Below are 22,026 nucleotides of genomic sequence, written 5' to 3'. Positions count from 1 at the left end.
TGTGTACATATTTACAGCCATATGCATACATGCACAGTGTCTCAGCGATCTATTTTCATGCTTCCTATCCTCTGCCTTGCGATACTTGCAATGCATTATATATATTGCTTTAGATCAAGATTTTCTGCTTGCTGTTGTAGGGATAGCACCCTATAATGTATTGTACAGTGAATAAATCTAGGACTATACAATAAAACAATGCAGAGCACTGCTGTATATTTGACAAAGGAGCTTGCCAATGATTCACTGATTTAAAGTCAGCAGAGCATATACAGTGACACACTCACAGGACTCAGTAGAATAACTGGATGTCTATCGCTCAGACTCACAGGAAGTAAAGCTCTCAGCTTCAAGACTCCTGTACCTAATTGCCAATGAGCATCTTCAGCAGAGATAGGAGATAAGAGACTCCAGGAGGACTTGAATGCTTTAGAAAGCCTCTCTCACAGGATGTGTAGCAGGTCTGTCACTGTCTAAAGACACGCAAATGTCTCAAGGAATGTCAGAGATTTTGTGAAAGACATGCAGAGAAATCAGGCCTATCCAGTTCAAGGGAGTGGCAAGTCCTCAGAAAGGTCCGGTGTAGTGTATAGCTATACAGAAATACATACCTTCTCTAAAGTGCTTTTGTGCTTACTAAACAACACTTTGATTGAGGACGTCCATGTGGTCTCTTATGACCTGCATTATGATTCCCTGAGAGAAAAGAAGTGCAAGGGACTGACATTGAAGTGCCCATCTCAGTACTGGGGGACAGTCACACTGTGTCTGGGAGATATGCAATTCTGCCTCGAATCGATGATGGCTCCTGGCCCCACTCCTCGCCAGGGGTTCCTGACAGGTCGTGCCTTTACCATTGCTCCTGGGAGCACCCCCCAGTTCTCAGATCCAGATTCTGTCTGTGTCCTCACTTCACTGTAAGAACCCAGATAAGCTCTAGTCCTCTCACCCCGGTACCCATCGAAAGCAAAATCTGAGCATCTCCACAGAAGGTACCTGCTCCAGTGGGACTGATCTGAAGGACTGAGGCACCAATGCTTCCCAGCAGATCAGACATAGCCATAGAGAAAGGCAGAGGGCAGACTTCTGTCTTTTCCCTCTGCCCATTTCAGAATCCTGTCTTTCCTTCTGTTGTCCTCTTTCTACCTTAATATGACCTAAATGCATGTGTGCAGCTGTGAAGCTGAGCAGGCACCAAAGGGATAAAACAGAGGAGGAGTTTGTAAGAAGCTGAGCACGCAGACAAAAAAGAAAAACATATGCCCTTACAAAGAAAGACTTAATTAGTGTTGAAACCTACAGATGCAGAATGGAAATTAATGGATTTATAAGGATTTTTATTAGCCAAGAACCTGRCCTGTAGCATCCACTTCCTATTCTCAAGTCACATGTGGTTATAAGCTAAGTACCGCATCTTAATTCACTATTTTTGTTCCTTGGTTCATAGTAGGCACCACATTTTGGCGTAGTCTATTCTGGTTTGGTTAGAGGAAGAGGTCTGCTAATTAGTTGCTGCAATTGCTGCACAAAGACTGCCAGTAAATAGTCTATGGTGCAGTGGCCAGTTCATGTGGCTGGAATTCATGTGACTTGGGCTGTCCTTCTGCCTTCACCAGGACATATTTTGTGGTCTTGGGCAAATAGCTCCATTTCTGCTTGGGTCTGCATTTGTTGAGCCTTGACATAGGACACACATGAGTGAAGCATTACATTCATGTAAAGTATTACTTACGATAAGCCACATAGGTCTTACTTTACTTCATGGCCAAGCTAATATTCAGAAGGTGCTTAGTGGGCCAGATTCCGCTGTAAGATATACTCTCTGCAGCCTTACCTCTACAATTGGTGTGGTGTAAGTCAGAGTACTATTGTCCCAGCATGGTAAGCTGGGAAACAAGCTAATTGGTTAAGTCTGCTCTGGAGTCTGTCCATCAGTTGGCGGATGCAATAGTAAAATCCTAACAATCTTCCGCAACTAACTGCATAGTCAGAGGTTCCAAGCTACATTTAAATAGGATATGAACAAACAGTTCTGAGCCAAACTAATTCCTGGTGCAACTCTAATAAGGCTGGTGGAACTACACCCGGGATAGACTTGGTCCCAAACAAGATGTCAATGGTCAATCTCTCAATATGCTTGTCCATAAGCTTCTTTAAAAATAACATTCTCCTTACAGGCCTAAATTCTGATCTGCCAAATGCTACAGCTAATGAGCTCTCTCAAGCTAAATACTGTCAGCAGTGTGCATAAATACTGAAGCATCCTAATCAGTCTCTTGGTGAAAATTAATTGATCCATTACAGACAACAATAACTATTTGCTAAAGTTTTTATTCTGCATTTTTTATTTCTGTAAGTAAGTAGTGTATGTGATTTCATTGGCTGGCTATTTTAAACCTTAGGAGACCATTGATGGAACAGTACAAATCCCTCTGAAATCAAAAATTGCCAGTTGCAATTATAGTCTGCATCTCACATCTTCTCTATGGACTATAAATGTTTCACTACTTTAATTTTGCTTGGCATTTGCATCACTATGTGACAATTACTGAGCAATGGCAACGGATGGATTCAGTAACGAAGTCTGGATAGTAAAGAAATACTGTCCAAATTGAAATATTCTCACTATTTCAATATAATATTAATCAGTTTGTATCCACTGATACATCATATTTAGATAAGGCACTGGTAAGACATGTAACCTCCTGTCTGGTGCTGAAATGTCTGTGGCTTATTGCATATTAGAGACGAGGAAATTAGTTTTCTCCTCATATTTCTTGATTGCTTTTAACTACTTTAAAGGATGAGATACTAAACTGTAAATATTGGCCACTAATTGGCCAGACTGGCCGCTATCTTATGCCAGATGAGGCTTGTAAAACTACCAATTTCAGTTATGTTACACTAATATGAAAGGGGAATGAAGCAGTAAGTGGCTCAGCTATTTTTTTGAGTTAGTATATACTCTTTTTTAATTATTTGAACCATTCATGATTGTCCCAATCTAAGTCACAGCTATATTAGAAGACAAGATCAAGCAGTATTAGTCAGACTGCGAATGAACATAGATAACAGGACAAGTGAATTTGGGAAAACAAACAATGCCAATATGAGAATATGGGGCTTAGACAGGAAGGGTTCTAGGTATCGCAAAAATTAGTTTTCCATGTTAAAAAGAGACATATCAAAGAAAAATTCTTTGATGGGGAAAAAGCATTACTTGTGAGAGATGAGATGTAAAATATTTATAATAAAAATCACCTGGGGCACAGTTAGCTGTGCAGAGTCAATGTTTGCAAATGACACTATTATTTACCTTCATCAGACAGAGCTATAAAACTTCTGAAAGACTGAGTTAATTTGGGCAAATGGGCAGCACAGTGGAAACATGGTTCAATGTCATTGCAAGGTCAAGCACTGAAGAGTGAGATACACCAAGGGACAAAAAATTGCCTCCTCACACACTTCAAAGGGCTCAGAATTAATCATACAAGGTCAGGCGTGGGACCCTACTGTCATGCACTACTCTTTGGGACCCTGAGCTCCATGTGCAGCTGCAGTCTAACAAGGTCTTAGGCTGAATGGAGAGTGGGTTGAAGAATAACAACTATGGTACCATCAACAGTGCAGCACCATCTAGCATCCTGCAGGCATAACTGCTCAGGCCCTCTCAACAAGAACACTGCAGAATTAGTCAGGTTTTGGAGAAGAGTAAACATAGTTAGGCACCAGGAAAGACCTTCAAAGACAGTTTGGAAAGATGTGGCTAGTTTATCCCAAAAAGGAGGTAACTGAGACAGGCCATGACAGAAGTAGACAAAATAACGAATGAGGTATTTATCATGAGCTCCTATTCTTCCTGTCTTCACAGCATGGTAGCATCATTGCCCCCCCACCCCCCACCCCAGAAAAAAAACAAACCCCCAATGACTGACTGGACTTCTCCTTGTGTTCGTCTCACAGTCACACTGGAGGGCAACTAGAAGCATTTGTCAGCTCTGCCAACCCCACCGAGTTGATAACATAACAGTATTAAATTGACTATAGAAATTACAGATAGACACTCACACAGGGCTTCAGTTTACCCCATGCAATACAGAAAAACAGAACAGTTGGCGAGTTACATTGTTATGAGGAGGAAAGAGTCTAGGCAGGGGGAATCGGCCCAAGCTCGACCCACCAAAAACAGGTCCTGAAGGACATGAGTATTCTGGAACAGAAAAAGGCTCAGCCACTCAATGGAGACACAGCCAGGAGGGAAAGTTACTCCTCTGTCCTTTGGCCAAGCCAACGGCCTGTCAAATAGCACACCTGCATCTACAATCCAAAATGTTATCAAAGCTGAACTTTTCCCAAGTTTGCACTGGAAATGATTAAATCCACATAATTCATTCTGGTATTCACATAACCAAAGCTCTCATAAGGTACTCCAGGAAAATGAAAAGGGGCCTCTGTATAGAAAATCATACTGGAACAGAAGTAATGTCTAGAGTTTTATTTTCTTTTTTTCCATGGCTTTTCTTAAACTGAACATTGTGAATGAACTCATCTTAAATCTTCACAGACCAAGGATAAAAGCTATAGCTGTGCCCCACTGCATATTTTTAACAGCAAGAGTTAGGAAAATGTTTCTCTCTTACCTTGTTAACTTTGTCCCAATCTGCTGCCTGAGTTCGAGTCTCTCTTCGTCAGTCTGCATGGGGAGGATGTTCTTTTCCTCCAGCTCTCGTTTGGACGGCCTGTTGCTCAGTTTGATTGCTAAAGAGTCCTTCCTGCAGACTTTCCTTGCCAGGGAACCTGCAGGAGAGAGGAGAGGCTCTGCCAAAGGAGGTGTCATCCTTTCACTACAGCATGTGGCCAGCAAAGCAGTGCTGGCCAGGGGAGAATACCGGGCTCTCACTTACACTGGTATGAACTGTGGGACAGTTAACTGTAGTTGTTCAATAAGCCTCAATTCCTATCATAATAAGGAAAGGCTGAATTTCGTATACAGGATAAAGAAATAAAAAAATTGCTTCATAGGAAGGACTGGAGAAGAAGGGCTTTTTTCATAACTGCTACTATTATCTGTAGTTTTCTCTAGTGTGGTGTTTCTGTACCACATAGTGGGATGAATAATTCAGCTGTAGAATCTGAGTGGGTAGCAGAGCCTACCACACATGGAAAGAGAGGGGTCTCTCTCTCTTGCAATGTAACATCAAGATACCCAAGCTAGCATTAAAAGCAACCAAAAGTCTGTACGAGGAAGCAGCATAGATCTCTATGTACAGTAATTGACACTGCTTCTTAGGCAGTGACAGTGGCAAAGACGGTGTCTGCATTCACAACAGTTTGGGCAGGGTAGAGAGGAACAAGCAGAGAGAGACACAAATCCATGAGAGGTTTTGGGCTTCAGTAGGAGAATGCAAGATATTGCTATTCTGCTCTGCTCCTTAGTTTAAGAGCAAAGACTGCCTAATTTCACTTGCAGGGAAAGGGAAGGTTCTGAGGCAATGAAATATGCCTGTTTGTTTTAGAAACCTGTCTGTGTGCATTTCAGAAAGGTTGTTGGTTGACTGTACTGCTCCCAGGTTTCAGAAGATAATAAATCCAAGGGCTTGAAACTTCTGCTAGACCTGCAGGATGACGAGCAGTTGTTCTACACAGAGTAGGGTATCTTGTCTTCATGAGAGAGTCCTAAAATGCCACAACGAGGCAGGAGATGGGTTTTCTCAGAGAGGTCAGAAGGGGCCAGAGMCCCTGCAGACTCTAATTGCAAAAGGGCTATCAATTAACCTCTTCTCTTCATATCTGAGCCCAATTTGCCACTACAATGGACCACATCAAGCTGGAATAAAATGACATATGATCCAGCAGTAGAGTTTTACATACATTTTGTGCTGATGAAAGCATCTCTATAAAGTGTAAGCCAGTACAGAGCTGGGTTCAAACTGCACGTAGTAATTGTTCTTCAGATAGTCAGCACAGGGTCTATAAATTTGATTCTCATTTTGAGTGACAATGGTGTAAATCAGAAGTGATTTCAGAAAAATAAATGGAGTTACACTCATGTAAAAACACTATATTGAAAAATCAAATTCATACCCTTAGTTGAATAAGATCAAGTCAGGAGTTCCAGGATTATGGATAAAAAAATATGTAGAACAATATCAGAACAGAACAAAACCCTAGTATCTAAGTACAGACCAACTTACTCTCACCTGTATGCTCAGGGCATTTATAAAGTAAGAAGTAGCAGAGTGGACAGCAGTCCTGAGCAGAATCGTGTACCTGTATATTGATCTCATTTGATTTCATCTGCATAGTTCTCTCTATCATTGTAATCTAAATTGTACACTACAGCTATTTTAAACACATGGTGTCTTCCCACTAGGTGTGCTATTAAGAATAAAAATGAAATTCTCTTCCTCTTTTTATTCATTTTTTATTGCATAGAAATTTCAAGGCTATTTTCTCTATTCTTCACTCTGGCAAATCTTTATCAGTATAAACTGGGGTAATATTTAAGGAATGTTGGAGTAAAAAGCTGAGGAAGTCCTTGAAGTTTGACCACAGCATTTAAGGTTGTCATTTCAAAGTTGCTGAGTGCTGGTTTAGTTTTGATCCCACTGAAATCATTGGTAAGATCTCCCTGTCCTCAGTGGCAACACAAGCCAGGGCTGAGTGCTTTTGAAAATCCAGCTTAGAAAAAAAGAGAGAGAAAAAAAAGACGACATTTAAGGGTTTCTTTCACCGACCATGACCCATTTCAAAGCATGTGCAAGCTTATGCTTCTGCCATGATTCAATACTTACTATGTATAAAAGGCCTGCTTCTCTATTGTCAGCACCTATTTCAACTCTACTGAGTTGATCCCGATTTAAGCCAAAAGAAGGACTTGTCTACACCAGAGACACTTAGGTAAGTGAATCCAAAAATCAACTGTGTTTTGAAGTCAAATAAATGGCATTTGTTGTCTCTGTGAGAGCTACCCACATAGGGACTGATGTGGATTAGGAAAATCACTTTAAATTCATACTGCCGGTTATTTTTGATTAATTTACCAAGTGTGCCCAGGTAGTCAAGCCTTGAGAGATGTAAAAGCATGGTCAAGAAAGAAAATCCACAGACTTTGTGTTTTCCTTTTGCATTGAGATTTCAGAGGAAAAATTAAATAAATGAAAGGGAAAAATGGAATGAGTCTTACTTGTAAATAACGAGTTATCCTCATCTTCATCTTCCTCCTCTTCTGCTTCCTGTCTTGTGTAAAGGCAGGAAGAATCTTCATAGTTGGGTTCATGAGGCACATTTTCTTTATTGTCATCGCATTCGATTACAACAGTTGGCACTTGTCTCATGTCTGGAAGGCCTCCAGGTCCTGTTTTTGTAACACTGTCACCAGCATGTAAACCAGAGCTGTTGGGAAAGAAAAACGAATAAATAAACTACAAGAAACACCACAACGGAAGTTAGGGTTGCTTCTCTTGCTGTATTTAGGAAAGTAGCAGTCTTTCATCCCTTTTTGAAAAGAAATGAGGACAGAAAAATCTTCATGACCAGCAAGACATCTAATGGGTTCATTCAGTACGCATTAGAATTAAGCTACAACACTTGTCAGGGAGAGGTAAGACAGCACACAGGCAAAAATACAGGCAGCCAGGACTGAGAACCAAAGATCTGTGGCAAATACAGCTTCAAGGCTTAATGGAAATCTCCACCATCCACTTACGGTGACAAACATGTCTTCAATCTGATATCTGTGCGACCTCTCTACAGGCTTGCAGGCTATAAGGAGAAAATATTTGACTTGAATGGAGAAAGTGGAGTACAAGAGTGGAAGGAAGGAAAACAATGGATTTAGCGAAAGAGCATAGAAAGGCAGCAGGAACCTACGACTTGGACTGTTTGGGCAAGGAGATGTTGATTGACTTGGGGAGAAGGCAAGGGTGGGTCTGTGTGAAGGGGCAAAAACAAGCATGTGAAAGTGGATTTGGAGAAAACAGACTTTGAGAGCTGCTGAGAGTAATGAGGGAGGGACCTAACAGTTATATGTTATGGGGGCTGCAGTGACCATATCCCTTCTCCTGCCCCCAGCTGCCCATTCCCACCACCTCTGCCCCCAGCACACTTTGGTGTGTCTGCAATACCGCTTGCGGAGCTGTGTGGATACCTGATCAGCTTTTTTTAACCTGGGTTCACAACACAGCTATAGAAACAGGTGAAGCAGCACAGCTGAACTGGCAGCACAAAAGGCAAGAAGAAATAGGACCAGCCTCCACTTAGCATTGCCATGGAGGATCATGAAACTGTGTCCTGAGGCTGGGCAGGATGCAGAGGAAGGGGGAGGCAGAGATCAGCTGAAAAGGAGACTGGGACTAAGTCGCTGCAGTGAGGGAACCCAAAGTGTATTTTCTAAACAGTGCTTCGCAACTTCAGTGGCACCCCTGTATCATAACTTTTGCGTGAGTACCTTAAAACCTTGGGAAATCTACATATGTGCACTGGAATACCCATTGAGTCAGGAGACTTTAATAAAATATTTTCAAGCCTGCCAGAAAACATGAACTGACAGATGGTTTTAAATTTCTCCTTCCTATATTTGCATCAGTATCATCCCCCCTGGGAACACATCAACTGAAACTGATTATTTCCCTTTTACCTGCCCTCTGCTAGAACATTACAAAAAAATCACAGAGGGGATAGAAGATCTACACATGCTGTGACTCCAATAAGAAGTGCAACCAAGGTCATGTTCACTTTGCTGGACTTGGCATGTGGTCTTACAGTACTCAGAAGGAAATGCAGATGCACCCTGGTATCATCTATCTACATGCAAATTTGGGAAGCATAGTGGTCATACCTATTTTTTATTCTCCATTACCCTAAGACATGTATGACATGCCAAAAAAGCCAGGCCCTGGTCCTCAATCTGAATTGGTCTCTAAAGTCATATTTCTTTTGTCACATAAACCACGGTCTGATAATTTCCAACAGCTTACTGGGTTCAGACCAGCATTAGTACTGCTACTGTTTAGCTCTGTTTATGTGTTGATCTCAAACTACTTTACCAAGGAAGATATCAATACAAGTAAGGAAACCGGAACATGAAAAGTTGAAGACCAAAGCCAAGCAGCAGGTGAAAGGCAAAGCCAAGAATACAACCAGAATTCACAGCCAAGTTTTATCTAACGGCTCATGTTGCTTTCCCTGTATGAAATGAAAATAAGAGACTTCTAGGCAAAAGTGATGGCTCCTGAAGATTATTTGTGAGTCAGCAGAAACTGTTCTCCCTCCTAAATCCCAACTGAGACAACAGCTGTATGAAAGCCAGGGAATATCTGCCTGGCAGCCATCCTCTATGTCAAACTCCCATTTTACTTTCCACAAGAACACAGCTGTGAAAACAGATGCCCTGGCCAAGTTGCACTTGAAGCACTTGTCAAATTTGGGTCTGACCTGACCCTCAGCTCCCTTAAATATTTTAGCCTACTCAGAACCCCGGAGGCATTCCACATTTTGAAAGAATGTTTTATTTTGCCTCTTAGATCATTTTCTGCTGAGTCAACATTTTCTGCTGAGTCAACTTGAAACATTTCTCTTCCTTCTAACTCTAAAGTTGATGTGGACTCTTAAATGGCTGCTGCATGACATCTCAGAAAGACTCTTTTAAATGTACTTGTGGGTATATAATGCCTGTCCATATGGTGCTTAGGGATTAAGAAGAATAAAAGGCTTCAGTTCCTGTGAGCAAACAATACCATGTTGTTATCGTTATATTCCGCTTCAAAGAAATCATTTTGTTAATTGCAACATTTACTATTGCAGATGAACAAACAATGAGATGCACATCTTTACTGGGTCTCCGTGAAGAGACAAACTCAATTTGCTCAGTCATGGTCCACATTTTGTATCACAAAGTATGAAAGATTCATGAAAAACTGACTTGCGAATTTCTATATTAGATCTCAATGAATTTGACCTAAAAGTATTTTTACCCCCAAAATAGTTGAGCAAAAAGTAGTTCAGCATCCAGGATCATTTGGTGCTTCACTATTCTGTCAAGGATGTATGTAGGTTACAGACACATCCATATGCAACTGCACATAGGGTAGCAGAAATTAAAGTGGTTCACTAATTTAGCTTACCAAGCAGGTATCAGATGGCAACAAAATTTACAAATGACCATACTAGATCTTCATTTGAACTAGTGATCCAGAAGTAGAAGGCTTCTCATCTCATCATAACTTTTCTGAATCATCCACTCTCTTGATAATACTACTTTCTATTTTAAGTCCCTCATTTTTCCTGATGTTTTGTGTTTTTCTTGATTGAAATCAGCCTTCTCTGCATCATTTCTGACTAAGTCAGCTGTCTAAGCGTAACACTTGTGAAATACTTGCAGTATTGCAGTGTACTTAAGAAAGACAAATCAAGGTCACTGGCTATTTCCATTGTGTATAAATTCCTCTGTGCCATTAGTAAAAGAAACACTTTGTAGGGTGGTCTACACCATAGATTTTTTTTTTTAGTATTATTCACCAAAACCACATTATTGTTTTAAGCAATCCATTTTAAATCAGCTTTATGTTTTGCAACAAAATTAGAGATTAAAGCCACACCTAAGCAAGTACTTGTTTTAAGAAAATCTTAACACATACATTTGAATAATTCATAGCTGACTAGTACAAGCACTTGCACTTACTGCAATATCATCTTTATGTGATCAGAAGAGCAAAAAAGTTACACCACTATGGCTTAAAACATTTCTAGTGAGAAAAGATTTTAATGAGAATCAGAATTTAAATATATTGATACTCATGTTACTGATGGAATCTAAAAAGAAAAAAGTGAAATCCCTCCCGTAAAATTTAGTGAGAAAAAACACATACTTCTCATCCGTCATCCTAGCCTCTCTGATTTTTGAATAAAGAGTTTAATTTTTATCAGCAAGCTTTCAGATCCACAGTACACTGTTTTGTGCTTACCAGTTAAAACAAAAATCGGAAACACTTCAAACCATTGTATATACATATATACAATGCATGTGTGTGTGTGCGTGCGCATGCAAGAGAGAGAAAGAGAAGGCATAGCTATAAATATTAAATGCTTCTCTCCTTAGGCAATGCTAAAGTTTAGACAAAAAGCAATTCTCCTGACAAGTTTTATGGAAGATAAATGTTTTCTGACTCAAATATGTTTTATAAGATTTACAAGACAATGGTAGGAATGTCTAATGCATTTCATTTCATAAATCTACAGCTTGAAGCGACTGGATCTCCCAGAGGAACTGGTCTCACAGACTGTCTTTTGGACACAGATTTTTCACTGCTCTGTCACAGATTTAATTCTAGCCCAGAGTGAGATATTGCCACTTAACAGCTCTTTAGTATTACACACTGAATAAACTGTGGCCTTGATTCAGCTGCTAGTGTACAAGCGCCCACAGAATAATTGAAATTAATTGTCATCTTACCAGACAGACCAAGAGCTGTACGGGCAAGGCATAAAATAAGACTATCTCAGATCAAGAAGCTGCCTCTCTAAGTCAAAATTAAAGATATATTACAGTGGCACAAGGATGTTTTCCAAAGCTTCTTTTTCTGCAGCTTGTGACACACTGCTTTTGCGCATGGTCTTGCAGGCTTCAATTCTCTCAAGTTCAATTAAATCAGGAGAATCAAGACCTCTGTGGATTTTGGCGGCAGGGATTATCAGATTTTCACTAGCCTTTAAAATGCATTCTAAAATGGTAAAAAAAATGATTCCAGAATCTAGAATTTTATTTTATTTATGTTTCACCCATATCTTTTAGGTAAAAGTTGAAAATTGTTTGCAGTTTGGACCCAAATTAGCAACAGAAGTTTCAGAAGAAAGGTAACGTGGAAATTACACTCCTTTCTGTTGCAACTTAATCTATCATAAAACTGGCGATTTTTCAGGGAAAATGAAGGCTAACTAGAAGGACAAATGACAAGTCATAATAGTCAAATTATGATAAGAGATAATGACACCCTTCTGAGAACAGGTAACAAAGAGATGTTGTGACTGCCAGAAATTATTTGCAAATAAGTATTAAGTGTGTAAATTAACTTAATGTTCTATAGTGTCTATAATAGAACTGGGGAAAAGATCCAGGAATTAACTCAATTTTAGTGATAAGAACGATTGGGACTTGAAGAGCAATTATATGCTTTGAATATAACTCAAAACATTAACTTATTAATATTCATTAGATCTATGTGAGGCAGTAATTTGTAACCACTCCTACAGAGGGGAAAACAAAGGTAGAGAAGTTCAGTAGTTTTCCCAAGGTCACACACAGCAAAATAACTTCTGGCTTCCGTTCCGGTACAGAGGGACGGCTCATTTTTCTTTGAAAAGCTTCTGGCTCATTGGTAAAGCACTGATTTCATGTATCAGTCTTCAGATGTTGTTAGACTATCAGAGACCAGATCTGCTAAAGCAAAAAATCCAGGCTGCTGTAAGAAGGGGTTATTTTCTTCTTTTATTCCTTGCTCCTTTCCACCCTCATGGACCTGGTGGAAGGATGAGTTTTGAGGTCTAAGAAAGGTTTACTGGGATAAATGTGGAATTGATACAGAGTGGTTATGGATTCAATGCACACCAGTGGAGTTTAACAGACTAGGGGAGATTCCACTGCATCAGGAGCAAAGAGACTAGACACTGGAAAGAAAAAAATAATTTTCATCTGGAAAAAAAAAAAAAGAAAGAAATTGAGAGCAGAAAATTGATTTGCACTTGTCTACACCTTATTAAAAACAAAATCTTATTCTAAATAACACTCTATTATTCTAAATAATGCTTGGCAGCATTGCCACTGCAATATTGAGGCAATTATTTTAGAATATTATATGATTTCTTTGAGATAAGGACTGAGATCAGCAGAAATGAATGACACCAATGAATTTAGTGTTCCCCAGAAGAAGCCTCAAAGACATGTCAGGATCTCTCATCTTCTCAAGATTACTGACCCAACAGCAGTGACCGAGTAGCATGTCATCTGGGAAGAAACTGTAAAGCTCAGGATGTCACTGCATATCCTATGCATGTGAGGGATGTGAGCACATTACCAAATTCCAAGTAGAGGAAAACAGGTCTAGTAGATCAAGTAGAGGAAATCAGTGCCGCTTTAAAGGCCTTCAAGACTTCTAAGCTGAAATGTCCAACGACATATACTGCAGTCTGATTTCCTCTGGGTTTAAGCCAGATTTTAAGATTAAGTAAAAAGATTAAGTAAAAAGAACCACTATCAAAAATACTAGAAAATAGTAGTATTTGGCACAATTAAACCCCTCCCAAGTTAAATAACATATTTTAAAAATCTGCACAAATCTTCAAGAGAAGAAAATTTACTAAGATCACAATGTGGCTTGGAAAATCAATTAAAAAATTTAACAGAAAGTATCAGCTCCACAGACCCTTTTGTCTGTACCTACTATGAAAATAACAATTGCTTTTGCAGAGCAAATAGTCATCAACTATTTTCTCTCTTGTGACTGCAAATGTTATTGATTTATTTTGACAAGGAAAACAACTGAAGTACTCAATACTTTATTTCATGATTGAAATAATAGTTAATCAACCCAAAAAAGGTAATGAAAAATCAACTGTGCAATACTGTGCACTAGGATTCATTTTCATTTTAAATGTGAAATATCAGTGCCACAGCCTTTTCTTATTCTCTTTTGCAAAGGGAGGTAATTGCTTCATATTGGAAAATGAACTCTTGCTTATTCAGCTTTTAAAATCAGCACAGCTTCAGCTTCAAATTAATAGTTAAAACCAAACAGCATCACCTTCTTTAGATCAGTTAAACATATTTGTAGGCATAAACTTGACGGAAGCCTAGAAAATGGAGCATTCATTGCTGTGGGGCAGCAGATGCCACAATGAAGTCATACTCTGAGAAATATCACTGGGCTCAGATTAACAAAGTGCCTTTTGCACGCAGCGGGAGCAGACTGTATGGCTAATGCCCCCACCTACGTTGGGGGTGGCATGAGCGGTGCTGCCCCCAAGGAGCCTTTCGGAGGCATGGGTTATCCTCTGCACTCAGGGCATCAAGCCTCAGGGCGATGTAGATGGATCTGACCAGCCCTGCTGGCAATGCGAGTGGTAATTGGGTAGTCCTCGGGCACAGGGCACGCTGGAGGGATTGCGGATGCTCTTTCCGATCCTACTGCTACAGCCCTTTTATTGATGGCAATAGGAACCTCCCTCACAGTTTGGCCAGTTTCCCCCAGCAGAGGATTCCCTGATGCTGCAGAAAGGTAAGGCCACCTGACATAACCCCAGAGTTTTTTCTTGATACCCTGCTACTAAAATGTGCTAGCAGGGTGGGACAGCCTCTGGTCACTTAACTATTTTATTGGCAGTACAGAGAACCTGCCATTCCCATGTGATTTTTTTTTTTTTTAAACTGTGCAATATAATGAAGGTAACATTCTCACAAAGAAATATTGGGGCAAATCATTAGGCATTTTTTCTGTTAGAACAAATATTTTAGCCTCCTGTCTAAAAGAAGGATGATCTGATGCTCCTGGTTATAAGCTGATTACAAAACTGCCTTTGGTCCTAAATAGTACATGTCATTTTTGACTACGTTCTCTACTCTTGGACTTGCTCAATTGTCATCTGCAAGTCAAAATAAATTTTCCAAAGCTTGCTGATCTTGCAGTTCATGAGGACAGCTTGCATTTATACAACATGCTTCACTTATTCACATTATCTGAAACATCAGCCAGAAATATTCACAAGAGACAGTTATAAAAAACAGCCCCAAGGTAAGTTCTGATTAAATGTATAACCTTCCTCCAGATGTGATTGGATAAGAAGGTAGCTGCTGTGGAATGGGTCTAACATTCAGTGTAATCTTCGTGGAAAGTAAAGTAAAATTATTACTAAGCAGCAAAGGCAGTCTGACTATACTGGAGTGTGTCTATTTGCATATATTTATAAGCATACCCAGACTCTTATAGAGTCATTTCAATTTACAGATTCAGTGTGGTTATTTATCTGTTCTAAATACTTATTTTAAAATAATCAAACATATCATTTAATTTACATTAATAAATTAATAATTAATAAAAATAATTAAAGAGTACATTAAAACCTCTCTAAGTAACTTGTAGCAGTTCTCAAAAGCTGTTATGAGCTAATCAGTAATGCTAATCATATGCCCTGGTAGTGCGGCACATTTGGCTTTTATTGTTCTTTTTTCTAAATCTCCCACTTTCTCTCCTTTTTTGGGGGATCCTCCATGTAACCAGAGCTCTGCGGCTATACACTCTGCACTATATACTGCAAGCTGGGCATGTCCTACTATCATCTTCACCAGTGGTATTACCTAGCTCCTTGAACAGGACAACAGGATTCAGGAAATTTGATCTCTTCTCTGTTCTGCCACAAACTTGCCAAACAAGCCTGGAAAGGCTCTTTCCCTGGCTCTGTTTCTCCAGCAGTGACTCTACTTTACATAAGTTTTTAGACCTCCAGAGGAGAGGCCCAGTTTAAATGCCAAGTATCATCAACATAACTCAAGTGGTGCTATTGATACKGAGGCCAGTAAGAAACAGTGCACATCGATATGTAATTTTAAAAGTTTATCCGTTACCTTTCTAGCCTTTGCATGGTCATGGCTAGCGTTTTGTTCAATTCCTCTATCATCCGGCACCCCGAAGGGTGAATGGGTAACGTGCTGGACCCAGAAGGCAGGTGCTGGCTGTGGCTGCCGTACTGGAGCTGGTGCTGGTGAGCTGCTAACTGGGATGGCAGGACAGTGTGATGGTGTTGAGTCAAAGGCTGCTGGGAGCTCTTCTGTGTGGAATAGGATGAGAGAGAGAGGTCTGGCCCCCCTAAAGGCATGCAAATCATGACTTTCTTTGGAGGTAGTGGAGGTGACAGTTTAACTGGCATACAAGGCAGTTTCACAGGAGCGCCAGGATCTGCAACAGAAGAAAGAGAGGTCCTGGTGTTAATTTTCATGGCAGTAAGATGAAGATTATAGCATCTGCCTGGGTGAGCAGGTACTGAGGTTGCTAGTCAACACAAGAGAGGAGCGTGCACGGGATTTACCCTTTTCCTGATGTGATGAACACTTCTACATAGCTTGCATCAGCACTGTCTTCAGAAAAAGAACTGTTGTTTTGCAACACTTCTGAGCCTCACAAAAATATCCCAGGGCTGTGCATGCTCCTTAATAAACACATTAAGCAATGCTTAACGAGGCTTGTGTCACACTTCAAAGCTTTAAAGCCCTAATTCTCCAAAACTACCCTGTGAGGTAAGCACAATGTCTCCTGTTCAACAGGCGTGTAAGCAAGAGGGAGAGCAGTTCAGTGTCTGAAGCTACAGAATGACTCACCACCATCACTGCTGGAATGAAGACTCAGAGATTCCTGATCTTTCTCAGCTACTGCAGTGCAATTACTGTGTGCCATACTTCTTACAGCTTTGGAATGTGCAAAACATTTGGTGCTAAAAATTACATTACAGGGAAAGCAAGAAAAGATATAGGATTTGAATAATAAACAGGAGCAGTCTGAAAAAACAAAGGGTACAGGAGGAAAAAATGATAAAGGGCAGAAGATCATTAGGATTAATGTATTCTTTTAGAGAAGACTTAGCAGGCACTTTTTTCTGGACTCAGGCACTGAATTTTAACCTTTTTCACTCTAGGCTTGTTCCTTGAAACACATAGTTTACCTGTCAGGTAAAGACTCCCCTGACTACCACAGGAAGTTAATGAGAGGTCCGCAAGCAAATGGCACCTCAGTGTACTGCCAGGACTCAACGGCTGGCGATTTTTGGAGTTACACTATGAAATGTTTTCAGAAAGGAGCAGAAGTAGAGGGAAGACTTGAAGCTCCCAAGATGGGGGGTGGTGATGGGGAACGGCCACTGTGTATGTTAAGAACAAAGAAAATGAGAGGAAACATATATCGTCCTACTAGAACAAGCCCTTTCCAGGCTAGAATACCCCTGACGTTCAGCTCTGTAACACAGCTCTGTGGACAGAGCTTGCGCACTGTTTGGCCTCTTGTTACTTCAGTTCATGCTTCTTGCTGCAATATGGTAAATGAACTGAGGGCCAGAAGCTTCTTTTGACCTGAGGAAAGCTTACCAGATAAAATGTTGCTCTTTAAGTTTCAAAGGTCATTGCTCTCCTGAGCTGCATTAGATTTTTAAAGCCCTTTTCCACCTGGTTCTTGTTAGCATTTAACTATCTCTCTCCTTGCCCCCATTATTCCTTCCTCCCTCCTGGTCTCTTCTGGCTATCACCTGAACTAGTATCTGTACCTACTAGCCATGGTGCAGAAGGTTAATACTAGGACTTCCAAGTGCTAACACTTCTTGAAAATGATTAAGGACAGTGAGGTGGAAAAAGGCCAGAAATGGGGCCAAGCTCAGGTTTGACATTAATCTTTTTTTAGTACTAGTCACAGCTTCATTACATCCACAGCATCCACTTGATACCAGTGCTTCTGGCACACTAGAAACACAGTACACAGCACGTGCCAGTACAAAGACAGTCAGTTTTCCCTTGCTCCAGATGGGTGAGGCAAAAGTGAAAAAGAAGCACAGAAGAAAGTGGTCTGTCCATGTTGTAGAGCAAGAGTTACAGAGAGCAGAACCAAAGCCTTCTGGCTTTCAGTATTATACCACATCCACCAGACACCTTGCCTCTCCAGAAAGCAGAAATTCTTATGATGGCTCTACCAAGGCTGAAATCTAACTCATGGGATTGCCAAGCTACAGGTACTGCTCTCTCTTCTAAATCAGGCTGTCTTCTGGAAAAGATCTTCAGGATTTCCTCTTCAAGCACAGAAAGATCTCCAAGTTACTGCTTTATTTTCTTTCATACACTTTAGCCGTGTATATTTTCTCTTTGTATCCTGCACAAAAGAACACACCATTTTCAGTAAAAGGTAAATGAAACAAACAGTAAATTGTACAGAACCCAGAGAATAAGGCTCCTATGGGATTTGTAGTAACAAAATGTTTTCATAYGCTTGTGCTACAGGCAATCTTACTTCTAGGGCTGGSTCTGATCTACAAAGACTAGGTTGAGATGATCTGCGCTTCTCCTCCATTTTGAAATGTGCAGATTTGCCTGTGTTGGTTTTGAATCCTTTACTGATGTATTTCAATTAACACTGTCATCTCACAGTGCTGGTGTCTGGACATTCCTCCATTCTGTGTATGATGTAGGGGAAGTCATCCTTCAAACAGGCCCCGACTGCAGGTACCTCTTGCTTCTGACTAACTGGAATTATGAACTGGGTTTGCCATTTTCCGTGATCCTGAAGATTAGAGTGTATTTTGTGTTCGGAGTGAGTATAACAAGTCAATTGATTCAAGCACGGAGCAAACAGGAATCATTCCATCTTTCTTCTAACTAGAATGAAAAATTTCTTTTCCTTTCCGGTGCAAGCATTCACGAGGTAGGGTTGTGACACAGGCACTGCAGCTTCGGAATAGCACAGAATAGGTCTAGCTTAATTATCCTTACTGAAATGCATGTCGAGTAACAACATACTCTATTATGAATTAGATGAGTACAGTCTGGTTTCCACTGCTCACAATAAGGGTATGAGGCTGTAGTTTCTGCTTAAATTTGAAGAARTCTTTCACATCCACTTGTTTGCACTGGTATCGGTGCTGGGGTGACTCTACTGGACACCTGTTAAAAATCCTGTCCATTATTTGTAATGTAAGGTTTTATTCAGACAGACTCTCTTTCACCCAAGTTCTTGAACCTATCTGAATACGGCCCCTCACGTCTGATAGAGCCTTGAAAATGAACCAGAGGCATTAAATCTACTTGTCTGCCCTTCACCTTCATGAGAATTCTACTTGTCTGATTAAAAAAAAAGACTAAAAGGAGAACGACTGCAATAACAGGAGAGTTCGATCCATTCACTTGAAAGCATATCAGTATATCTTCAATGACATCAGTAATGGAGACAACAAGCCTTGTACTGCAAGTTTTACTGAGCTGTCAGATCAGTGGGTATTCTGAGCAAGTCTTGCTCAAATCCATGGGCTCCAGTCACGCTGTTGGAAACTGCATTATTGTCATCTACAGTAAATGAGAGAACAAACTGATCCCTGCGTGTAAGAGTGTCAGATGATTGCATTTTACAGTTTTGTGTGTTTATTTTTATTTCACAATGTATGTATGTGATATATGAACTGTGGGTCAAAACACTTATTGTCTCCAGCATGGACTATCCATCAGACATAGACATCTGTAGATGAATAGAAGCTGGACAGGGGAAAGATAAAAAAGGAATCAGTGATAGATGTCGTCTCAGCAGAATATTAGTGCAGTCTTAAATCATTGCACAAAGCACTGATATGAGAGAAGAGAAGCAAGCTGTGTGAAGCGAGGTGTGCAAGTCTGATTAATCTCTTTTGGATGAGGTTCCTCATATTCAAGAGAATAACATGCAATCTTGCAAGATGTTGGTTCCCAACGGGGTTGTGACCACTCAGCACTGTGCATGGTTACGTCTAACTATGCCAGAATCAATGAAAGAGATGTTAGACAGAGAAAACTTCCCACTGTTGATGACAATAAATTACTTAAAAGATAGTCGTGGATGCTACATTTGCTGCACATCAGACACATGACCAGCAGGTTAGCCCTTATGTCTTCCATATAAATCATTTTGCTATGTGTAGAGTTGCCATATTTCCTTTTTGATTTTGGGGAGACAAATACACTTTCAGTCACTGCACAGAAAGCCTGACCACATGTGGTATTTCTGAAGTGGTTGTGTTACAGAGGAGCTACAGCATGTACACCAAATCCGACACTTTCCAGCCACTGAGAGTTGGTCAGCACATGTTGAAGATGAGGAAGTTCTGGGTGTACAGCAGCAAATACTGCTCCAGAAGGGCTCCTAGAAATGCTCATTAAAATCCTCAAATCCTGCCCCAGTACAATTACTGCATGGAGGAGAGGGCATGCCTGGGAATCCTGGGCTGATGGCAGAGCTGACTAAGTTTACTATGCTGCCACCAGGAGAAGAGTTGTTTCTTGACTCCTTATGATGCCAAACTTGAGCCAGCAGTGCGCCCTGTCAGCAAGGAATTATCCCCCTTACTTTGATTACTGTGTCCAGTTTTGGTCCTCCCAGTACAGGAAAGACATTGATAACCTGGAGCAAGTTCAGGAGAGGGCCCCCAAGATGGTTGGGGCTGGAACACTTGCCCTGTGAGAAGAGGCTGAGGGAGCTGGGCTTGTTCAGTCTGGAGAAGAGACTGCTTTGGGGGGACTTGACAGCAGCCCCCCAGCACCTATGGGGAGGTTATGAAGAAGACGACAGGGTCAGGCTCTTCACAGAGGTGAATGGTGGGAGGATGAGAGGCAAAGGGCATAAGCTGAAATTAAAGGTTCAGCCTGGGTATAAGGAAACCCTTTTTCCCCACGAGGACAGCCAAGCAGTGGAAGAGGTTGTTCACAGAGGCTGTGCAGTCTCCACCTTGGAGGTTTTCAAGGCCTGACTGGATAAAGCTCTGAGCAACCTGTTGTGGCCCATAGCTGGTCCTGCTTTGAGCAGGAGGTTGAATTAGGGACCTCCTGAGATCCCTTCCCACCTGAACTGTCTTATGATCCTATGACCTTTGATGTAGTATATGCAATGACAGGCGTTACAACCTGTCATAAATGTATTCAGTTCCTCTTTAAATCCCATCCCAGGAATTCTGCAGAGTTCTGCATAAGGGAATACTACAGTCTACATGTGAAACAAACAGCATGGCCTGTTGCAGGGGGCATAGGGGAAATGAGGTGATGTGACTGATGTTCACTGTGAAATTTTGGACAAGAAGCTTTTACCTTTTCAGTTCTTATTTCTGGGAATCACTTGTGACTGAACAGTGGGAGTCTCTTCTCCTATTTTAATGGAGTTTTGAGCAGATTCATGAAGACAGATTAAAACTGTGTTCTCAGAGACTTGCAAAGCATCTCCCGTTGACTGCAGGAAGATCTGCAGGCATGTCTTCAGCGAAGATTTCAGTGAAGACTCTGAAATCCTTTGTTGTTCTTTTGCACCATGTGTGCATCCAAGGTTGAGGTTGAGTTTGGAGAATGCACGTAAAGCATGCTTAGCTTTGAAAAGTATGGCTCTGCATGAACTCCCTGCATAGCCTTGAAGTGGGCTTTAAGATGAAAAGATTTCCTGCTACCTCTGTGTACCAGGTACTCTTCTCCTGTGCTGGGGAAGAGGAGATGCTTTTGCCCTGCTGCCCCTCCTGCAAGTACACAGTGTAAAGAAAATTTGTCCCCATCTGAATGTAACACGTCTTCATGAGTGTACCGAGTCAGAGCAGAAAGCAGGAGGTAATGTGATGCAGTAGGAAACTCATAGATAATGTCATGGGCTCATCTACAAAAGAGCCTTCTGAGACACATATGACTGCTGGGTTTTAAAATACTGCAGAGAATATTTATTGGATAAACTGTAGTTGTAAATACTTTTATAATGTTGCAACTAAGAATCAGCTGTGCTGTGATAATGCAGCAGGATGATAGGCACCCCTGTTCTCAAACCTTGTCCTTGGCATGTCCAAATTATCAGAAATTACTTTTAGGGACTTGCAACATTTCCTACCCCATTAAATGTTCGCTTTTAATTATGAATTAGTTCTCACTGTACAGAAACATAACTAGAAGGCATAATCTCAGATCCAAAAATGTGCCTTCTTCTTAGAATGTTGAATGAAGAAAGCAAGCAAATGGAAAGTTTTTCAAAGATTAAATACAATAGCTGAGTGGCCAGATATGACCAAGACTACACCCTAGCGAAAAATTAGATTAACTTCAGGCTAAAATTCACTAAGGTGTTGCTGAGATCCCAGTTTGGTCACATACATTTTGTTCTCAGATGTTTTAGAGAACTTCATGGATGACTGAAGGTTCAGTTCGTTGATTGGCAAATTTCTAATTAATTCCAGAAATCATCATCTGCACTGGTGAGAAGTAACAGCTTGTTGAATCAGGACCAAAAGGAGCTTAAT

The 22,026-nt window shown here is 40.7% G+C and overlaps 1 protein-coding gene across 1 annotated transcript in view; it reads right to left on the bottom strand.

Moving 5' to 3' along the window:
• PHACTR1 (phosphatase and actin regulator 1) overlaps positions 1-22,026 on the bottom strand; it is a 77,235-nt gene that overhangs the window by 41,539 nt on the left and 13,670 nt on the right. The window contains exons 4-6 of the mRNA XM_026064268.1: positions 15,614-15,944; positions 7,187-7,395; positions 4,641-4,797 (exon numbers count right to left, since the gene is read on the bottom strand). Of these exons, the coding sequence (XP_025920053.1) occupies positions 4,641-4,797; positions 7,187-7,395; positions 15,614-15,944 (697 nt within the window). The remainder of the gene's footprint in view (positions 1-4,640; positions 4,798-7,186; positions 7,396-15,613; positions 15,945-22,026) is intronic.

The sequence above is a fragment of the Apteryx rowi genome, unplaced genomic scaffold, assembly GCF_003343035.1.
Source record: "Apteryx rowi isolate R43461 unplaced genomic scaffold, aptRow1 scaffold_212, whole genome shotgun sequence".
NCBI lineage: Eukaryota > Metazoa > Chordata > Aves > Apterygiformes > Apterygidae > Apteryx > Apteryx rowi.
The sequence above is the reverse complement of the archived record's forward strand: the minus strand, read 5'-3'. Positions and strand labels throughout refer to the sequence as shown.